This window comes from Pseudomyrmex gracilis, unplaced genomic scaffold, assembly GCF_002006095.1.
Source record: "Pseudomyrmex gracilis isolate BER0280 unplaced genomic scaffold, ASM200609v1 scaffold_225, whole genome shotgun sequence".
Lineage (NCBI taxonomy): Eukaryota > Metazoa > Arthropoda > Insecta > Hymenoptera > Formicidae > Pseudomyrmex > Pseudomyrmex gracilis.
This window is the reverse complement of record NW_018020809.1, coordinates 172260-189350: the sequence shown is the minus strand read 5'-3', so window position 1 is coordinate 189350 and position 17091 is coordinate 172260. Positions and strand designations below refer to the sequence as shown.

At 32.8% G+C, this 17091-nt stretch overlaps 2 protein-coding genes and 1 long non-coding RNA gene across 3 annotated transcripts; all 3 read right to left on the bottom strand.

Moving 5' to 3' along the window:
- Positions 1-32: 32 nt before the first annotated feature.
- On the bottom strand, positions 33-566 carry LOC109858814. Its single transcript, XR_002250651.1, has 2 exons — positions 416-566; positions 33-69 (listed from the first exon to the last, which is right to left on the bottom strand). It is a non-coding gene; the product is annotated as an uncharacterized LOC109858814 (long non-coding RNA).
- Positions 567-11142: 10576 nt separating this feature from the next.
- Positions 11143-13714, bottom strand: LOC109858803 (uncharacterized protein DDB_G0271670-like). The gene is made up of 5 exons (XM_020436417.1): positions 13602-13714; positions 13010-13358; positions 12243-12769; positions 11766-12147; positions 11143-11659 (listed from the first exon to the last, which is right to left on the bottom strand). Exons 1-5 carry the CDS (start codon positions 13696-13698, stop codon positions 11332-11334), a joined length of 1683 nt encoding a protein of 560 aa, XP_020292006.1. The 5' UTR covers positions 13699-13714; the 3' UTR covers positions 11143-11331.
- An 875-nt stretch (positions 13715-14589) lies between these two features.
- LOC109858801 (protein DGCR14 homolog) lies at positions 14590-16701 on the bottom strand. Its single transcript, XM_020436415.1, has 3 exons — positions 16467-16701; positions 15179-16337; positions 14590-15077 (listed from the first exon to the last, which is right to left on the bottom strand). The coding sequence occupies exons 1-3, from the start codon at positions 16471-16473 to the stop codon at positions 14795-14797; spliced, it is 1449 nt and encodes a 482-aa protein (XP_020292004.1). The 5' UTR covers positions 16474-16701; the 3' UTR covers positions 14590-14794.
- Between the last annotated feature and the right edge of the window lie 390 nt (positions 16702-17091).

The following is a 17091-nucleotide window of genomic DNA, read 5'->3' as shown; positions in this document are numbered from 1 at the left end:
AGGTAACTTTTCTGGTCGTGGGTGATCATTTNGGTCGCCGGGTAACCTTTCTGGGCGCGGTGGATAAGCCTAATATTAGTCGGAAAGAAAACGAAAATAAGGTTGTTCATATTATAAGAAATTAATTATATATTTAAAAAATATGCAATACATATATAGTTATATATTGAAAAAAGTACATATATGTTGTACAGAATGTCAAATAGCTATTTATTAGGAGATCAGAAAATTATTGTAAAATTCATGAAAAAAAGTGCAAAAGTGTGTTGTATAGAGAGCATAAATTTGCTCATCAATAATAAAGATTTTGTTGCGTATTTTTTTATCTCGAGCACACATACTCTACCGAAAAATATTATCATGACGTATATAACACTATAGATAATAATCTCATTTGCGTAATAGGTAAACTTACCTGGCTTACAAAGCATGAAGCCAATAGCACAGTCAATAGAAAAACGACGCGCGTCATCGCGGCTTGAGGAAGCTCAACAAGATCAAAGACCCACTGTCGAAAAAAGAAAGGATCGAGAAATGTGATCCACACTCGAGTCACAATTGTTGATACGAATTTTGACTCTATATATAGTAGCGGCAATTTACTTATTTTGCATGTATTCAATGGCTGATTATTCCAGCTCGCACACTGACGCATTATTTGAAATGGCACACCTGTATCAACTTGGTTTGAATGGCGTCCTTGTGAATGATAACAACATATAATAAATTAAAACGATTAATTAATGACTCGACAAATCAGATATGGTAACGTTGCATTGACGCACTTTTTTTGTCTCTCGACGAAAAAAATATCGTAGTGAAATTATTGTTAATTTGTGATTTGCGACCCAGACTGACGTATGAGCGGATAACCGAAGCCACAAAAAGGTCAGATCAAATCTTCTGTGAATTGTGATATTTTAAACGAGATAACGTATCGAAAAATATAGTAATAAAATTTATTTTAATTATCTTTTTCAATTTAATGTGCAGCTTTGCAATTAATGTCTTATATATGTGTATATATATATATACACATATATAAGACATTAATTAATTTATTAAAGATGAAAACAGGCTTTCTTGGAATTCAAGATAAAATAGACTAGTAGAACCTTAATTAATTAATTTATATATATAATATAATTAATTTATGTATATGTATATACACACGTATAATTTATATATAAGATATATATATAATAATTTATATATATGTATCTTAATTAATTTATATATACATATATATAATGTACATATAATAATAATAATAGTTTATTGCAATACGTAAGATTGCACGCAAAATTTATAAAATAACTCGTTTAATATTTCAATATTTTTCAAAGTTGATAAAAGATGATTCTCAATGTGACTTTTCGAAGCAAACTACTAATAATTCAAATTGACTTAACACAGGTAATAATATTCCCGTAATATTATGCAAGTATATTTATGCAAGTAATCAGTGGAAAAACAGACTTTGACATTTATAATACAATTCTCGGCTTTGATGATAATTTGGTAGCAAATTTCTCAATTGAGATTCGCTTACAAAAACAAATTAATTGCTCTGAAAACTTTAAATCTGCACAACATTGCGTATGCATTCTACGTACAAGCTTATGATCTCATCACACAATAAAAGCGTTGAATTGTTTCAAGATAAATGTTGCAAATTTTTTTTTAACATATAAAGCGAAGAAAACTCAAGTTGCATAATAAAAATATTTTATCTTGTGTTACAAAAAGAAATACAGATAAAAAGCTTATTTTATTAAAAACAGATATTGCGTGAGAGTTTTTGCATGTCCGGCATTATGTATTGTGCCATCTGTGTAAACACAGGTATACTTATGTCAAGTATGTAATAATATTGTAAGCAAATAATGTACAAAAGTCTCCGATTCATTCTATAGCTGTCTCACATGTCGGAGACAGCACAAATAAGAGAAAGAGAGAAAAATAAATTAAATTTATTGTAAAAAAACACAAAATATATATTGATATATACATATGTTAATATAAAAAAAAGTCTGAAGTTAAGAGTAAAAAAATATTCCATCACTCTGATCGTAAACATTGGCAGGTGGTAAAACTGGTAAAAAGTGGTAAAATAATAATGCACTTTCTTTTAATTAAGACACAGATCTTTATTCACAATTGTTTATTTACAATTGTTTAGTATGTACCTATCGATAGTCGATAGTCGATAACTGATAATGATTTAAGACTAGTTATGAAGTTTATATGTATAAGATGTCTAAATAGCGTAATTTAGAAGTAGAGGATTGTTGAACTGTCTGATGCATTCGGGGTCTCTGAAATCTCGGGCTAATAGTTTCCATATACGATTGCTATTGCGAAGAACAGAAGCGCGCAAATGCGGTCTGAGGAATTTGAAAGTGATCGGGCTGCTACCGTCCAGCACATGACCGAACAGGACTGCTTTGTTTCTCAAAATAATTGCAATAATGTCGCCCGGCAATAGATAGTCGTGTCCTATAGTGTTAACGATCTTTTCCCTGGGCAAAACGATACCAAACCCGTTACCAGGGGACGAAGCAACGGCAGGCAAACCGGCTACTGGCGAAGAAATCACAGAAGGAATACCTCCCGGAATTCCGTAGGAGAGCGGTAACCTATTGATCAGTCCACCTCCGAGTCTTCCATATTGACTTGGCAAGACAGAATCGCTCGAAGACGCTGACGCACTGGCGGAAGCTGCGCTGGTCGCTGGAGTAAAAGGTGGCAAGATTCGGGGTCTATAAGGTAAACTGTATGGCACTGAATTGACTGGAGCGATTTCCTCCACAGCTGAAGAAGCGGACGCAGAAGCTGCCGCGGAAGCGGCTGTGTTACTAGGAATTGCAAATTCCTGCGCAAAGGGGACGACAGGAGATGCTGCGGAAGATGCTGCAGAAGCTACAGATACGCTCGAAGAGCTAGCTTCGGGAACGGCTTCTTCGATCACGGTATTGGGAACAATTTGTGGAGATATGTATGACTCTTCATAAGGTGAGGCGTATAATCGCGGAGCGGTTCGATAACTTGATATTACCGGTGACGATGCCGCCGCTGACGCTGCCGCCGACGAAGCCGCCGCCGCCGACGACGCCGCTGCAGATGCAGTTGCTATGTCTGGAGAATAAACAGGCGCCGTTTCGCAAGGAACAACTGGGGGAGCTACTTCTGGTATCAGCGGTGCAATTGGCTCGGAGTAAATTACCGGCTGCGGCTCTCTGATAATGGTACTGGCGCTGGCGCTAGCGGACGCGGAAGTGCTCACAGATTCAGCAGGAATAACAGGTGCTATCGGTGCTTGCGCCATTGGTATTACCGGTGCTACTGGTGCTACTACTGGGCTTGCAACAGAAGTGGATGCGGATGCGCTGGCCGTACTAGTTGTAGTTACGATCTCCTCTTCAACTGGCGTAGATCCAAAGCAAGAATTCAAAAAAGGTACTCTGGATAAGTAAGATCTTATTGTGGAAACTGTTGAGGTCCAAGACATGTTCTGCACTCCAGTCCTGATAAAATGCGGTATTCCAGACGCCTGATAGCCATTGTAGATGCCACGGAAACTATTTAATACTTCTCCCAATGAAGTGTAGTAATCTGGTAGAGCAACGTTGTTAGAAGCAGTTGCCGTTGCTGCCGAAGCTGCAGCTGTCGCTGCTGCCGAAGCCGCGGCTGTCGCTGTTGCTGCCGGGGCCGAGTATGTAAATTCCGGTTCGCTGTAAAACTGACTTTCCATCGGAATTATCGTACCGTAATGATGACGCAATTTATTTATTTTAAAGTCGGCCAATTTCTCTAACAAACGTACACCCAGACGATGACCCAAAAAGAGGTGATGGAAAAGATTGCGAATATGTCCTAGAACCAGTTCCTTTGCAAAGCGTAACACCTTGAAGATGACATGTTTGATACGATGAATAGCACCGAAAACGCTGGGGAATGGTATGCAGTCATGAAGTATTTCAGGTAGAATCAGCAGATGACGAGGTTGTTTGACAATGGCTTCGAAAATACGAGGAAGCTGATAGAGGATGCTGAAGGAACCGTCAGCAACAATATCTTCGCCGATCAGCGGTCCCAAAGTAAGCTCGGATTTGAGATTGCGCCCAATGTTCAAAGAGTAATGCCAGAACTTCCTTAATTCGCAGAATAATTCGTGCGCGATTTCACCCGATGCGTGAAAATGGCCGAATTCCAGCGCCTCGTTTGAACACGAATGGGCATCCAAGTCGTCAACGGGAACAACGTCCCACATATTCATTCCCAAAAGATTGGGCACACTTGCGGATGCGGCGGCCGCAGCCGCGGCTGAGGAAGAGCCTATCTGACGCTTGGGTTTCTCGGATTCCTTGACGTTCTGCAAGAAATGTTGCCACTTTTAATTTATGCGCGTAAGAAAGAGAATTAGCTATCAAATTTTACAGTGTTTTACAAAGTTTAAAAATTAAAGTTTGTCAAAAGAATAAAGATTGATATTACTTCAATTTCACGCAATTGCTGCAGTCTCATAGCAATATCTTCTTCATCCGCGAGAATCAATGCTTGGACAAGATCGTGCATATTCCTGTACATGAACGCGTCCTAGAAAGGAAAGAGAACATAGATTAGAGTTATTCTCCTTTTCCCGTTTGTCTTCTTCAATACTCAATGAGAAAAATCATAAGCATTTGAATCCTTTAAAGCCCTACGCACTACTACAGACGCTTTCAGCTAGATGATCTTTTAGAACAAATTGCCACTACAAGTAGCTTCTTACTAAGCGATGTTTTTTTTAGAACAAGCAGCTACTACAATGGCTCTCTTCTTTATCTCTCATTGAAAGCCGTATACAATATTGTTACAATACAAAAATGTTTTTTCACAGGGTTTTACATTTTTTAACTAATATCGTTAATTCTCACTTTGCGGCAGAACTATCCGTACAGCTTCACGGCTAGTTCTCTGCTGTAGCGAAAAAGTTAATAATTACCTCAGCATCTTTTTCAATTTTATTGCTTGTATTTGCTTTCTTCTGTTCTTCATTTTTCACGTTAGATTTCTGTTCCAAAGGTTTTACATCTTCCACGGTAGTTTTTCTATCCTCGACAGTTTTAGACTCTGACAGTTCTTTCAAGATTGCAGTATCATGCTTCTTTTCGTGAGAATCTTCTACATTCTCTTGCCTCTTTTCCCGAAGATATAGCGGCGTCTCGTAGTTGGAATGAGTTTCGTGATCCTTAAAGATGTCAAGGTCTCCTTTAACGAGACCCGCACTTAAGGACAACGAGGCCAGAAAAGCGACGGCCAAAACTACGCCCGTATTCGCCATAATACGTTTCGATGAAAACTCGATGACTGCAGCTGCATCAGACGGCTTCATATACCCTGAGGATCGTTATCATCGTATAGAGATTTGGCACGAAGATCGTGATAGAATCAGTCAACATCACCGATTGTTGGCGAAAAATAATTGGCAATCTTTATTATGCGCGTGAGATTATTCATCAAAATCATCTTTGTACACTTGATAAAGATCAACAGCATTTTAAATAATTATGATAATCGTATTTGTTTTATATTATGTGTCAATATCTCATAAACAAATGAAAAATACACATACAAATACTAATATATAAATAAATATACAAACATATAAATAATATACAATAAATATATAAAACGTAAATAATATAAAATTGGAAATTTTTTTGTACTTATGTTCTTGTATATCTGCATTGCTGTAAAACAGAGAGTTTGGTATAATACTTAAATATTTATAACAATTATATTCAAATATTCATAACGATTTCTTTATATACGGTGCATCTATGAGAACATTTCTTATTTTTTTAATGCAAAATAATTTAATTAATAATTTAAACTTTCTAGAACTAATAAAACTGTTTCTTATTTTTTTGAACACAAATTAATTTAATTAATAATTTAAATTTTCTAGAACTAATAAAACATGTACATGCTAGTAGTATTTTAAACAATTAAAAAACAATATTACCTTATATTTGTTTGTTTTTATATTTTTGTGTTTGCAATATTGAAGTGTGTATGTATGACATTTAATAATTTTTATTTACAAAAATCTCAATATATTATTATTCATACAATTACATTCAATTTATAAATCTTGTTATTATGTATGTTGCTAACATTGCGTATAACGATATGTGACTAAACAATTTGTGCACGTAAGCAACTTCTGCTTCTTGTATTTGTAACTAAGAATAAAATCGTATTCATATAATGTACAATTATATTATCGCGCTGTTTTAATTATTTATTATTCTGCTTTTCTTGCATTGTTTTATTCTGTTTATTCTTCTTTTTATAATATTACATTAACAAATGTGCATATATAATCTGTATATTATATTAAATGTAGAGAAAAAAATATATAAAAAGTAATAGAATGTATTCAGATAAATATAATATGTAAAAAATAAATTAAATTACAAAAGAAAATAACATTTCTATTTATTGAAAACATGTACTTAACGCGTATAAATTATTATAATATTAATAAAAAAAGTAATAGCAAAAAAGAATTATATAATAAAGAAAATGCGTACACATATATAAAACTATAATATAATAAATATATAAATAATATATAATCAATATATGATATAATATAATATAATATAATATAATATAATCAATATATAAAGAGGTATAATAAGGTAGGAAAATATCAATATAAACAATCATAATTATATTATAAACATATTTATATTTACATATATATTTTACACAATTCATTAATTCTAAAATATACATATATAAGCGGGTTTTCTTACATCAAACTCTAAGTAAAAGAAGTAAGAATCGTGGAAAATAAGAATCAAGCGCTGAATATGATATATAATAAATAATTGCGCATATTTTTAAAATTCAAATTAAATTTACTTTGGATATTTCTATATTAGATGTTTTTATCTTAAATACAGACAAAATCCATTTCTCTAAAAAATTACTTGTCATTAATTAGTAATTGCAAAAAATAGATAATTTTTTATTTATTTTCTAATTTTTTAATTCACTTATGGTAGGGAAATAAATAAAAGAACAAAAGTATATATATAATTTTAAATTATAAACATATTTTTCATAAATAATTTATTTATTTTCTAAGTTATTTACATATTTCATTGAATCTCTTCTCTCTCTCTTTCTTTCTCTCTCTCTCTCTTTCTCTTAATAAAATATACATTTTTATGACACAATATTATTCTCTACATGAACAGGTGGAAAGTGGATTCTCACAGGCAGGAACAAGAACTCTGTCGATTCTGCTTCTAAGACCAGTTAAATATGTAACAGGTTTTTCCAAATTGATCGATGTAGTCGCTCTAAAACAAAAGTAAATATTATAATGATAGTTATTTAATACATTTTTTACTAAATTGTTAAGAATGAAACCTTGTTTCGTTAAGAAAATACGAGACAATTAGTGATTTATAAGTGTATTTTATATCGAATCATGTAATCTGAGAACATAATTTGTGTTCTTCAATCTTTAGAAGACCGAAAGGTTTTCTTTGAAATTTTACATATTTAATAAAAACTTGTGTACATATGACGTACGTCTTATATAAAGTTATTGTTGCAGAAGTGCCACTATGGGGTAAGCCGGCCCCTTCTAAAGATTAAATATTAAATAGAATAATATTAGAATTCTTACGAAGACAAAGAAGGTGGTGCCGGTGGTGGCACTTGTAAATCAAAGTTGTAAGTCGCTGGCACGGATTTGATCGGCACGGTTTCGATTTGCGGAGTTTCGATATTATATGCGTAGGATTTTCCTCGAAGACAATCCGGAGGCTCAACTACTGTAGATGCATCTGTAGATGTATACGCAGCGACTGGAGGTACATCAATAGAAATTGGATATTCCTTTGGTTGATTAAAAATTATCGGTTCTTGTTTATAAGAGACAGTTTGATAGTTCAGCTTAAGTGGCTGATGAGAGAGACAATCAACTTGTTGTCCGGTTGCGATTGAGGGGACCTGAACGGGTTCTTCTTGAACGGGTTCCTGTAAATTATTGTTGTAAAAAATGAGTAGCAGCCCCTTTTATTTGCTACGCATAATATTTTTTAGTTTCTAAGAGATTATAACAATATACAAGATAATTAGATACATATTATGTGTGTATATAATAAAGTATACAATTTAGAGATAAACACAACATATAATTTTAAATAAATATTTTTATAATAAAATTGAGATATAAATATATATTTGTATCTAAATTATTTATATACATATAACTGTGAAATTTTGCTTGCAAAATATACGCATGACAATTGTAAACTTATATAAAGATAAGGTATATCAATGTGTGTATACATGTACCTCGATCTTAACAGGCAGATACTGTGGCAAATAACACGGTTCTCCATATGTAACTACTTCAATTCCGTTTTGTGAAAATTGGAGAGGAAAACCACGAGTAAACCTCAAATATAATAAAGCACCAATAATAACAAGATGTTGTAATCTGATCATTATTGCTGTTAATCACGCGAGAATTCACAAGAAATCTAAACTGTCTTCCAACGTATTGCGCTCTAATATAGAAACGATTTTGTTGAAGAAAAATCCATAAAATGTTTCCTGTTTAATGTAAGCACAAAAAATCTCTTTATACATAGCAACAAACCAATGACATTCTCTTCGTTATTATGTGGCAAATGAAGCTGAGATGTTTATTTAAAAATTAGACCGAGCACGTATTTTGTTTGACACGTGACCACGCGAGATTTTTCGCTTCCTGTATTCCTCGATTTCGATTATCTTGTTAAAATAATAATCTTGTTATCTAAAGAGAATATCTGTGTACGATAAAAAATATGTATTATTGGTAAGGTAATTTTTCGAATTAGTGATCAAATTGAATCTTCAAAAGCAAAAAGTGTTCGATGTACTAAAAGTGGTGAATATTCGGAGTGTTTCGGGAACAACTTATTCTATTTTTTTTTATTATCTTCAACTTTTATTAATATATTATGTCTCAATATATTATATTAATATATTATATTATTATTATCAATTATATATACATATTTTAATAATAATAGATTTGACATTCTTTTTAATAGAACGATATGTATGTCTTTGCGTTATTAAAATCAAAGCAAATATTTTTGTAGTCACATAATCATTGCAATAAAGACACATCTAATTATATTTAAATAAAAAGATAGGGAAATGGCAACAACAAGCTAACACCCTTGTGTCAGCTTGTGTTAGCTTGTTATTGCCACTTCCCTATCTTTTTATTTAAATATTCAACGAGCTTTAAACATATAATTTAATTATATTGTGTTTATATTTACTAACAATGCAGTAATGCAAGAAACTGAGATATGTACAAAGATAATAGTTTGCGACTACTATATTAATATATAAGCCGCTGTAAAACACGCATTAAAAGTGTGCTTACTGCTGATGCTTGCTTAGCACTTTTTGCGCGCTTTCTCACAATCGCTTCTGACACTCAAATTGGTCAAATGAAATGCCATGGTGTTAGTATATCATCAGTACATTAATCTTTTATTCATTCACGGTGAGTTTGCTTGGTTCTTTTTTAAATTCACTTCATAATTTAGACGTGTGCAAATTATGTATGCAAGAAGAAATAAATTAACAATCAGAATTATTATACGCCGTAAATTTTAATATGTGTGAGCATTGCAAAAAAAAAAAAGAAAAGAAAATAAAAACGATTTCTCAATAGTAATGAGCCTAACATTTATAGATCGTGTGTGTTTCCTTTATTTTACAGCGATTATATCACGCGTCACTAAATAGTGCCTTTTCTCTTTTAACCAAAATTTTTATGACTATATTGTGTTTTAGTCAAAAAAAGGTAAAAGAAAATCATAAATTTCTATTCTCTAAAAATATACATTATACATTAAGATACAAGAAGAAAAAAAAGATCATACATTAATCTACTGTTATTGTTTTGTAGTAAATTTGAATTTTAGTATATTTTATATTTGATATTTTATATATTTTTTTTATTATATTTTATATATTATATTTATTTATATTTATTATATTTATTATATTTTTTTTTATATTTTATATTTTATTCATTTTTATCTCACAATAATTCTCATTCATCATTATTCTCAGTTTTAATTCGTTTTTTGACAAGTATGTCAAATTTCACCCATACTTTTTATTTTTGTTATTTGTTATTTTTTATTTAAACTTTTACAAATCAATCTTTTAATAGACTTTATGTTTAATTTATTAATTTTTAATTGATGATTATTATAGTTAAATAAGCATTTAATTTTGTTTATTGTGTGCTGATGTGTGCATCTTATTATGTATTTTTGATTATTTATTTAAGATCAATTTTTATTATTGTAAACTTTAAAGTTTTTCGCAATTTCAATCAATTTGCAGACGTTTTATATTTCGTTATTTACTGAAGAAGATCTCAAAGAACTCAAAGATTGAAACGTCTGATCATATTTCGTAATAAAATCATATCTTTATATACGAATGTTCTGTACCTATATTAATTCACACGTTGACTTTTTACCTATTAGTGATCAAAACAAATTTCACCGACGATATCATACATGTACGTTCATTAGATGATAAAGAATTATATATTCGATTTTTCTTACACATTTATTATTATATTTATTCTTCCTTTTTTTCTCTCTTTTTCTCTCTCTCTCTCGCTTTTTTCTTTTTTTCTGTCTCGAGAGAGATCCTTCCATTATTAAAGACACACCAAACTTATGTTTTGTGTAACCATTAATTTTTCAAACGGCATTTTATTTTAAAACGTCACGAGCTCGTTATCTCGCAATTTCTTGTCTATATACCTATATATATGTCTATGTTAATATTAAATATTATATATTTCTGGAAAAATATTTTGTCGCAAATTATTTATTACATCTTTTGAAGTATTAATTCGCAATTTATTTATACATGATATATATATATCAATTTTTGTCAATATATATATATACACATATTGATTTTATATACACACATGTATATAAAACACACATAGGTAAATCAGCAATGAAAGAAGGATATGAATGAAAGAAAAATATTATATATAATAAATTCAATAACTCATGTATCTCTCAGAAGTCTATATTATATAATATCTTAACAATATAATAACGTCACACACGCAAACGCAATATATGTATAGGACTAGTACAATACTCGCGATATTCGAGCAGAGCGTTTGTTACAACAATTGAGATTCACCTTGATCAGTCGATAATTTTATCGGTGAAAGAAGTTGTTTTTTTTTTTTTCAAAAAGAAATTTGAATTAGAAACTTTTACACCCGGCACTTTTTCGAGACATACTCTGCAATCTGGCGAATATACCGGACGATGGATCGTCCTCGTCATCTTCCTCGTCGCTAGTCTCAATTGCTAGGTGACTTCGAACGTTGTATGCTTCCTCATTATTTTGATCATCGTCGAATTCGTTTTCGGTTTCCACGAACTCTCGATTTATGACGACACTACCGGGAACGAAACCAGCAATTGCCGGTCCTATCGGACCGCAACCTGCGTCATCGTCGAAGCTTTCACCTTGGGATGCTGTTGACGCGGTCACTTTAATTCCGTTAATTGGCTCATATCCCAAGTCTCTGAAATAAATTCCAATAAATCATTAATTATGTATATATATATATAAGTGCTGAAAAAGTTTAATTGCCTGATCAATAAATAATACAAGAGATTCTCTCAACTTACCCGTACGTAATGTAGTGTCCTTGCGACTGCCGAGAAAGTTCTTCCTGTCTAATTTTCTCGCGTTCAATAGCTTCGAGTTCCGCTAACTTGGCCTCTTCGTACTCGTTATAAACACCGACGGTGACGGGACGCAGATTCACCGGCTTCAGCTCAACAACAGGCTTGTCGAGAATCTGAAGTTTTTCTTCCGGCACGTCCGGCCGTGTCTTTTTCTCGAACGACGATTCAGTCGGGACTGTTCTATGACCGAATGCTAGTTTGTCTTCCGGCACGAATTGCGTCTTCTTGTTATAAAGCACGCGCGGGAAAAGATTTTTGTACGCCAAAGTGAGCGAAACGGGATCCGCTGGTAGAACGGGATAGGAATAGTCCCGAGGCAGTTCTAGAGCACACAAATCATTAATAATAATAGATATAATAATAATAAATGTAATAAAAATAAAAAACCACGTTTTATTTTTTTTCGATAATACGCACCTTGTTCATCGCCAAACTCGTTACATCCAAAGTTTGTGGATGCTAAACTGGAGCTTGCAAAACTGTTTCCATTCAAGCTGGTCGCTTGAGAAGATGTCAGTCCTAGACCGCTTGCACTAGAAATTGCTTGTGACCCTCCTGTGCGACTGTTACTCAAACCAAATGATCCGAGACTGCCTGAGTTAATATTTCCTTGATGTTTGTTCCAAGATTGACCGAATACACTATCTACGCCGTTCAAAGTGCTCGAACTACCGAATTGTCTTGTCCATTGCGCACCTCCGAGTCTATTAACTGATAAATTACTACCGCTGGACGTTGATAGGCCGAGTTTTTGCAATCCAGCTCGATCAATTTGTCCGTTGACCGTGTTCACGCAAATCTCTTGGGAAACAGCTTTAGAAGGAACGACTCTGGGTTTGCCGGGATATGCTGGTGTTACTTTGGTGGAAGTAGTCAGTTCGAATTTGCTTTTTTTTCCTCCAGAAGGACTGTTCGGATAGCATAGATCACCAATTGGTGCAAAGCTGTTGACATAATATGTAAAGCAGATACATGTAGATACAAATACATATGTTATTTACATTTTGGTTTTATTTTATTACAATGTGTATATATATACACACATAAATTGTATATATATATATATATATATATATATATGCAAATATAAAGAAATAATTAAACATCTTATCTTTCTAGATAAAAAAAAAAATTATTAGATCAATATATACGCAATAATTTATTATAAATAAATGACGACTTACGTAGGTACAATTTGTCCCTGAGTCTCAGAAGACAACAAATCAGCAAGCTGTAGAGATCCAGATTTTTTATTGCACCCACAATCGGAAGTCAATTTACCCGAAGTGGTGCTGAAAGGTAAAAGAGCATTTGCATTGCTCTCGCCGAGCTGTCCTCCAAGAAAACCGAGAGAAGAAAAGGAACTTGAAGAGCTGCTGCTACTACTGCTGGTACTGCTGGTGCTAAGTGCTCCGGTGCTCGCGGACAATCTTCCAATTCCTTCGCGTGCTGCCGCAGCTCTGTTGATTGCGTCCGGCGACGCAAAAAATAGCGGCTTTTGCACTTTCGCTGCTTTCACCACTACTTCCCTTGCTAATTGAAAATCGAAATACTTGCATATATTATCACTTTTATATGCGGTTTTAAGTAATTCAAAAAATTTTAAATAAAAAACACTATATATTACGTGTGTATACCTATAGTAATGATAATAAATATAACAAAAGTGAAAGAAATTTACATACAATACAAAACTAGATATTTTTATTTAAAAAAATTAGATATTTTTATTTAAAAAAAAAAATAGATATTTTTTATAAACAAAAATGCACATACCTGTGCTATCTTTGCAAGGGTCTTTGCGCGCCTGAACGACATTTGTGGCCGCTAGTGCCAAAAACAGAGCACTTCCCAAGATCAAAGAGGACTTCATATCTGTCTCAATGACAATTTACACTCTCTTTCTATACTTCTCTTTTCCTTTTCCCGACCGTACATTTATATCAGAAACTTGTTAGCTTTTTTTCGGCAATCAATTACGAAATCCATCAACAATAAATATTTTAAATGACAGAATGCTTCCTGCAACATTTACGCGTGATGAATGTGTATTGTGATTTTTTCCTTCCTGGATTCGCACGTTTCAATAAGCTTTGCAAAGAAGTTGCATTTTATAGTTTAGTGGCGTTTTTTTATTCGAGGAAATATCATAATCATCAGCTTTTGTTATAAATGAAACAGACATTTAATTGACAAAACTCGAGTTTCGTGTTTGTAAAAATAAACAAGAAACAAAGAAAAAGATACAATAGGATGTGTAAGAGTGAAAAAATTTTTAATGTAATATTAAGAAATATATATTTTCCAACATATCCTTTTTCGTTCAAAAACTTGGTGAGATAAAAACTTACATGTACTTATATATATGTGATATAAAAAAGTTTATTAGTTTATAATTACATATGTAAGTAGCGGGATTTTCAGTTTATTGCATAGTAACTTAGGTCATGTTTTTTGTGATCTCCAAATATTAAAAAAAACAATATTCATAAGTACAATAAAAAGTTGAAACCAAAAGAATTCTTTAACTGAAGAAATATTATGAAGTTTTAAATTTTTGAATTGCTCTTCTCTAAAATTTGCGTTTTGGAGTTACGGGATTATACGTAAAGAGTGACAAAATAATCTTGCAAAAATTATGTATAAAATAAATTTATTTACTTATACAAAATTTATTTAAAATAAAAAAACAAAACACTTTTTTTAAGTAAACTGAAAAAAAACATGTATATGTACATATATATACACAATATACTCTTCTTATGTATACACAAATATTATTTATTTATTTTAGCGTAGTAAATATATTTGACGTTCGATAAATTAAGAAACAGATATTGCATCATGTAGATATTACATTATATATATATGCTATATTTACAAGCTTGAGTTAATAACGTTATTTTTATTAACAACGTTCGAAGATTTGAGGTTTCAATTATTTCGTTTTAGAATTTTAGTGAAGGTTTTCATTTATTAAAAAAGTCTGAAGCTCGTTGCCGCTGCAAAGGTAGATTGAGTAAGTTGTCGGTCAATACAGGTCCTTGTATCCGCAAATTTGTTTCTAGCTTTTGCAAAGTGTTGTGTTTGACTGATGTGACCGCACGCGGTGTGCCCGGTGTTGTGACGTGTCTTATAGACGGAGTTCGCCGAGGAGAAGGCGTACTTGATATCCGAAGTTTCTGCGTCGCCAATCTTCTTGCCGCAGGAGACATAGTACTCAAACGATCTATAGTCGATTTTGGTGATGGACTATAAAGAATAGTTTACGTTAATGTTTATAACGTTGTAAGTATTAAAATATATATCTGTATTGTTAAATATATTATCATTTATTTAAATGTTATACTTACGTGGCTAATGATCTTCTAGCTGCTTCCAAAGCTTTGCTTTTTCGATCTCTGTGTCTTTCACCAACTTTCTCAGCCAACTGTAATGCCAGTTGTTCCCTTTTGGGTGGTTCTGCTATTCTGAAAGAAGGGCCCTGACTCGTCGTCAGCAAAGGAGTATCACTGCCGTCCAATCGAAAAGGCGTCCCTTCAATTTGACCCCACGTCATCAAAGGACTTTCGCATTCTCCTGGTCTTGGGCTTGGTGTTGCAACAAAACTAAAACCATTTATCCGTGGTGTTGCATTCCTGACGACTTCTTTACCATCAACGCCAATCTTGCCGTCGTTAGCTTTAGACTGTGATTTGGCTAATTCACTGATGGTTTCTTTATTTTGTTGTTCATTAAATGGATTTGTTCTCAGTCTTGTGTTTTCATGCATTACAGTTTGTTTCTGTTTGGCTAATTCTATCTTCTCTTCGGCTGTAAGTTCCACACCATCAGGAATATACATAATGTAATTCTTATTCTTGTAAGTCCAACTGTCAATTTGATTAGGTCTGCAATTCGAGTCTTTGATTGTCAAGTTGTCAGTTATAGATTTGTCTATGGCAAGCCACGCTTTTGACTTTTCTTCAGCTTCATAAAGCCAAGCATATTTCAGTTTACGTTTGTTCTCTGTTTCAACCATCATTTCTTCAAAACTAGCATTATCTTCACTTGTGTGTGTGTTCAAATAATCATCCAAACTAACCTTACTTTCTGTTTTGTTATTTGTTGTTATTGATTCAGATGTTTCTTCAGATGAATTCTTAGATGTGCAAGATGATTCCTCTGATTCATTTCTACGTAATGGAGTTTCAAATGTTGCCGGACTGACTGGTCTCTCAGTGGCAGGTCTGCCAAAACTATATTTTGCATACAATTCTCTCATTCTATCCACATTATTTTGCTCTAATGCATCCAAGTACTCGTTCTGTGCTTCTAATTTTTTCAAGTGTGGAAAAAAATCTCTTTGAATAATTTCACCCATCCTTTCAATATATGTATCTTCATCTAAGATCTTTGGTTGAGAGCTTTTACTCTTTTTTGCAGATCCAATAGGTTTCTTGAATATAGCTAAATCCTTTATATTCTTAGCAGCTTCAAGAGCTTTTGAGCCTGGGCTATCGATAACAGAATCTAAAAGAAAAATAAAGACTTAATACGATACTAACAAGAAATGTAAATATCAATATTAAAAAATAGTAAAAATTTTCTACTTTTACTAACACAATTATTGAATATTTCCACATTTCTGTTTATACTTACCACTCATTTTAATTAGTATGTATATGCAACACCAACAAGTCACAAACGTGGCGAAATATAAATTAAATATTTGACTTCTCAGAAATGTTCAGTATCAGCTATGAAAAAATTTCCATTTATTTACTGTGTTTACAACCTTGACTATGAGCTTTTTAACACAGTCTTTCTTCTGTATTGTGCTGATTTTATTAGAGGTTAAAATTCTGTATTGTTCAATTTGATGCAATTATAGCTCTCTCTTCTTCTTCTTTGCACTTATGGCTCCGTGCCCCTTTAACTGTTTAGGCACCGGCCAGTCTTTGCTTTAAGCGCGCACAGGTTGGTTTGGATACGACACCAGTCTGTCTGCTGCGCTGTGTACTGAGACTAAGGANTTAGTAACGACAGGTAACAAGCAGGAAGGGAAGAGTAAACGTAAAAGGAGTAGAAGGGGAAGGGGAGGGAAGGGTAAAAGCTTGTTTACAAAGGAGACAGCGTTCCGCTAGGACGGTTATATACTTATGTTGGCTGTATTGACGAACTTTAGTAAAGCAAACATGGCGCTAAAATTACTGGAAAAGGCAACCTTTTCCACACTATACGGAGGGCTAAACCCGTTGTGGTACAAATCAATCAGCAACCTGTC